At 29.5% G+C, this 5822-nt stretch overlaps 1 protein-coding gene across 1 annotated transcript; it reads left to right on the top strand.

Annotated features, from left to right (window-relative positions):
* The first annotated feature begins 309 nt into the window (after positions 1 to 309).
* LOC107490261 (aldehyde dehydrogenase family 2 member C4) lies at positions 310 to 5043 on the top strand. The gene is made up of 9 exons (XM_016111017.3): positions 310 to 527; positions 1873 to 2015; positions 2458 to 2841; positions 3521 to 3610; positions 3679 to 3852; positions 3948 to 4085; positions 4184 to 4321; positions 4403 to 4464; positions 4696 to 5043. The coding sequence occupies exons 1-9, from the start codon at positions 410 to 412 to the stop codon at positions 4967 to 4969; spliced, it is 1521 nt and encodes a 506-aa protein (XP_015966503.1). The 5' UTR covers positions 310 to 409; the 3' UTR covers positions 4970 to 5043.
* Positions 5044 to 5822: the final 779 nt, after the last annotated feature.

The raw sequence follows: 5822 nt of genomic DNA, 5'->3' as shown, positions 1-5822 counted from the left end.
GCATGAGGTAGATGCCTCAAAAGAAGACTGAAGTTAATTCCTTTTTGACAATTTACCTTTTTGACTTGGTGAATATTATAGAAATATTTTATTAACAATATATAGAACTTTAATTAAAATCAAATTTATTAATTATTATTTGTTATTAGTCATTTAATTTGTTGAACTTTCAAGATATGGAATTTTATAAGTGACAAAAAAGGTTAAAATGAAATCATTTTTATAAATGAAGTGAAATTACAAAATTGTCCTAGACTCCTAGTTATAACTACTTTATTTGTTTATATCTAGTTAATTAGAATGCTTGTGACATATACAAGAAATAAGTGACCATGTAGTGTATAAATATATATTCCCTCTCCACACGAAGCCAAGCACACTCCCTTATACTTGGCTTGATTCGAGAGAGATGGCAAATCTCAGCAATTGCAATGATGATAGCAATAATAATGGTTCTTTTCTCAAGATTCCAAAGATAAAGTTTACAAAGCTCTTCATCAATGGAGAATTCGTGGATTCAGTTTCAGGTTCTAATTAATTAATCATTCTTCTTCTCTCTTTATTTTCTTAATTACCTCTATTCTTTTCCCCTAATAATTCATATATATTGGTTTCTGTATCGTTTTAATTTCCAGTTAGTACAGAACCCAATTGTAATTTAATAAGAATTGCGTACCTGGCATAGAAAAATATCATTAATTAGCTTGGTTTGATAAATGGGATAGTTTCATTCTTCAGTTGAGGACATCGATCATCATGGAAGAGTTGAACTGAACTTGATGATCATATTGATGGGAAGGAGTGGTTGGTTGGCTTAATAATAACATTATATTAGTTTTAATATTATTTTATTGCTAAGATATTTTAAACTAGTTTCTTAGTGATAAGAGATTTAAACTCTGACTTACGTGCATCCCCAAGTCTTATTTTACAATTTCATTTTATTTGCTAATATTTATAAAAAAAAAATATATTCCATTAATTTACGGATCTCATTAGGGAGACAATTGACCTTTCGGATCTAGCGCTTTAATACCATGTCATGATACCACTCATCCCAAAAGTTTCAACTGATGAGAAAATGTAACACTAATGATTATATCTCTAATACTCCATAAACTTTCATTGTACACATTGTATAAATATTTCATTGACTCCTCATATTTTTCCTTTGACTAAATTTTTTATCTAACGACTTTCAACTATCAATTTCATATAAAGGCGGTTGAATCTGAGTTTTCACCTACCAACAATAATCAGTGAGTTCATTTGGCTGGCCAGAGGTGTGCTGATGTAATAGGATACCAGTGATGTCAACTCAAAATATTTAAAAAATAAAAAAGATAAAAGTTTATGAAAAGGTTCAATGAAGGTGAAATATCAAAGTTGTATTTTACCAACATTGCACATAGCGCATAGTATAGATTCGAATCAGAGGAGAATATGAGAGAAATAGCAGCTTAATTTGACCCATTTTGCTGTTTAATTAATAATTAGTGAAGGCGTAAGATTATACTTTCTCAATTTTCAAATAAATAAATGTCTACTTTCAAATTTATATTTTGATTAAAAACATTTAAATATATTAAAATTAAAATTAAAAAATATTCTTGATAGCAATAATTACTCTCTTTAATTCTCTTTTATCTATTTATTTAGGGGTATGGCTAAAAAAATAGTAATAATATTAATGTGTTAGGTTAGGTGGACAATTATTTATTTATTTTTTCTTTTAAATAAACACTTATTTGAGAACAAAGAGAGTATGTATCTATGTGGCATGATTTTTTTTTAGTTTTTCGTTTTTTTAAATTAAAAAAAATGTTAAAACAGTTGAATTAATTTGATAATAACCTTTTTTTTATTAAAAAGGAAAAAGGTTTGAGACCGTAGATCCAAGAACAGAAGAAGTGATTACAGAAATAGCAGAGGCTACAAAAGAAGATATTGATATTGCTGTGAAGGCAGCACGTCAAGCTTTTGATTCTGGTCCATGGCCACGCATGCCTGGTGCTGTATGTATCCTTCACATCTTCACCTAACTTTTATTTCTATTATTATTATTATTATTATTATTATTATTATTATGCTTATTATTAGAAATATCAATTGGTTGGTTAAATAGAGATATCAATTATTAATTAGTTGAAATTAACTTAGGTTGATCTAGAGGTTAGTTTACTAGTCTGTTTAAGAAATTGTTGGGATTTGAATCTAACTTTGAGCATACAACAACTGATTTACTAGCAACAAATTTTTAAATAAAACTCATATGCATGACAAATTCATTTTTAGCCGATCGAGATAGAAAATAATATAAAAAACAAAAACAAAATATTAATTAGTTGGTTGAAATTACTTGTCTTTTTAATTGAATACATGAATTTCAAGATTTATAAAAAGGAAAAAAAAAAGGTAAAGAAGATATATTAATTTGGGTATGGAATTATGGAACAGGAGAGAGCAAAGATTATGCTAAAATGGGCAGAGCTAATTGAAGAGAACATTGAAGAGATAGCAGCATTGGACACCATTGATGGAGGGAAGCTATATAGTTGGTGTAAGGCTGTGGATGTTCCCGAAGCATCAAATTTACTGCGTTACTATGCTGGTGCTGCTGATAAAATCCATGGAGAAGTGTTCAAAACTTCTAGGAACCTTCATTTGTATTCTCTTATGGAACCTGTTGGTGTTGTGGGACACATTATCCCTTGGAATTTTCCTACTGTCATGTTCTTCACCAAGGCTAGCCCTGCCTTAGCCGCCGGCTGCACCATGCTCCTCAAGCCGGCCGAGGATACGCCTCTCTCGGCTCTCTTTTATGCTCATCTTGCTAAGCTGGTAAGCCAAATACAAGTTGCTTCAGTTGCTCATGAAACTTAGCTTCTTCACTCAATCAAGTCATGAGACTTGATCAAGCATGTTTTATTTTAATATATTTAAAACTTTAAAAGTATTAATTTAGTTTGATAGTTATTATTTTGAGCAAACTACTAAAATGTTATCCCAAAAGATACTATAAATACGAATTTTTGTAACTACTATTAGAAAAATAAGATATTTTTATTCTAAAAAATCGGTAATTTTATACCAAAGTGTTTTTTTTAAAACAAAATTATCATGAATGACCAATTTTTTTTGAAAAATAAAAAGAAAAATTTAAAGATCAAATTTTGTTCCAATTTTTTTCTGTATTTTTTAAATATTTATTTAACTATTGCCAAAAAAAAATATGATCAAATAGGTAATCGATTTGCTGAATATGAATTTTTTTTGTTATTTATAAAAAGTATAATATTTATTGATTATTTTTGTCGCATTTTTAAATCATTTAAAATTTATTTTATCGATAATATTTTTTAGGGACTTTTTTGTAGGCGTTTAAATTTTTCGAGTACCAAAGTGATAGTACCTCTTATTATTTTACTAAGTGGTCACGTTAATTGGCATATTAGCTTATTTGATAAAATGTTCTAGTATCTAATTCTTAACTTAGTAAAATGTTGAATGTAATTTTCAGGCTGGTATCCCAGATGGGGTGCTAAATGTTGTACCTGGATTTGGTTCTACTGCTGGAGCTGCAATAGCCTCACATATGGACGTGGATGCGGTAATTTCCTATTCAAATTATCCATCTATGGATTTACTAAGGTTTGATTTGATTATGTTATGTTATAGGTCAGTTTTACTGGTTCGACGGAGACTGGCCGGAAGGTAATGATGGCGGCAACCATGAGCAATTTGAAACCAGTTTCACTTGAATTAGGTGGCAAGTCCCCAGTCTTAATCTTTGATGATGCTGATATTGACAAAGCTGTTGACCTTGCTCTCTTTGGTATCCTACATAACAAGGTTTCATTTCTTTCATTCCAACTCAACCCCTGAAATCATTTTTCTTGTTTTCCAAAGTATCTCGGTCGTACCTAGTAACTGTTTATAATTTTCAGGGAGAAATATGTGTTGCATTTTCCAGAGTTTATGTTCAAGAAGGAATTTATGATGAATTTGAGAAGAAGGTTGTGGAGAAGGCAAAAACATGGGTAGTAGGGGACCCATTTGACCCTAAAGTTCAGCAAGGACCACAGGTAACATAATTATGGTTACACTATAATTTGAGAATAAGCCTTTAGATAATAATAACTCTTTTCCGTATATGATTTTTTTTTTTAATTTTAAACTGCAGACTAGTAAGGCACAATTTGAAAAAATTCTGTCCTATATTGAGCTTGGAAAGAAAGAAGGAGCTACCCTTTTAACTGGGGGAAAAAGATTTGGAAACAAGGGCTACTACATTGAGCCTACAATTTTCTCTAATGTTAAGGTGCATTTCAACTCTTCAAGAAACAATAAAAACTGGCCTTCTTTATTAATATTCATAATTGTTTCACACTATCCATTTTAGGAGGACATGCTAATATCACAAGATGAGATATTTGGACCTGTCATGGTGCTTTCTAAGTTCAAGTAAGTACTAAGTACATCTTGTATTCTTTTTCACCCTCAATGTACCAAAGCAAATTCTTCTCTTTATTCTCTTTTATCTTAATGACCCTTTCATTAGTATATTCATAAGTTCACCTAACTTGTTAGGAAATCATTTCTCGTAAAAGTTTAAACTGTTAGATAAAGACAGATGAATGTTTTTATATCAATAAGAATCGAACTTTAAACCTTTTGATATTATACTAAAAACAGGAGCATTGAGGAAGGAATTGAAAAGGCAAATAGCAGCAAATATGGACTAGCGTCGGGGATTGTGACGAAGAACATGGATATTGCAAACACAGTGTCAAGGTCCATCCGAGCAGGCATTGTTTGGATCAACTGCTTCTTTGCCTTTGATGTTGATTGCCCTTTTGGAGGTTACAAGATGAGTGGATTTGGAAGAGATTATGGATTGGAAGCACTCCATAAGTACCTTCAAGTTAAATCTGTTGCAACTCCTATTTATAATTCTCCTTGGCTTTGAAATTTTTTTCCCCTTTCATATTGTATACATTGCTGGATAAACGCAACTAAAATCGATTTGTTTCGGGTGCTCAACTATGCTAGTTTTATGCATTTATATTAGAAAATTATGATTTAACTAGTATCTTTAGAATACCTGTTAAACGTTTTTAAGTAATGAATTTTTAATGTGTTAGTAAAGGTCATAAAAGTGATAAAACTATACAAACTTTTGTGTTACGAAACTGTATGTATAACAGTATAAAAAGAAATTTACATAATATCATGAAAATTTAAAAACAGATAAACATTAATAAGAATTCAATTAACTTGAGTTGAGTCCTAATTAACAATGTGTTAATATCTTACAAGTATTTTTTTTATTTCTAAGAGCATTTTAGTGATAGTTTTTATTTCAATTTTATTTTGAATCTCACAAAATACTATATCAGCACTTATAAGACCATCTATCATAAATAGTAATTTAAAACTAAATGAAAAATATGTAACTCTAATACTTAGTATCAATTCAATTTGAATTAAAAAAAAACTGAATAACAATAGTTATACAAAATGGCAAAATCTAACTTTTTTTCTCATCAAAAGTATACATCTATCTACTAATAAGATCGGTATTATTTTATTTATTCTTTTTAATACTATTTTAATTTAAAAATCGTTCATTTATATTAAAATAATATTCTAAAAATACCCAGATCTTTTAAGATCCAAATTCAAAACCTATAATTAAAAGATCGAGACACCTACCACTTTAACCAATCCTAATAAGTCAACGTATGGTTACAACGTGTTACAATACATTATCTATCTCTAAGAAATTATTCAGAAAGTGAAGTGATGATAAACTACAAAGT

Source organism: Arachis duranensis, chromosome 5, assembly GCF_000817695.3.
Source record: "Arachis duranensis cultivar V14167 chromosome 5, aradu.V14167.gnm2.J7QH, whole genome shotgun sequence".
In the NCBI taxonomy this organism is placed as follows: Eukaryota; Viridiplantae; Streptophyta; class Magnoliopsida; order Fabales; family Fabaceae; genus Arachis; species Arachis duranensis.
Note: the sequence above shows the minus strand (reverse complement) of the source record. Positions and strands in the feature narration are given on the sequence as shown.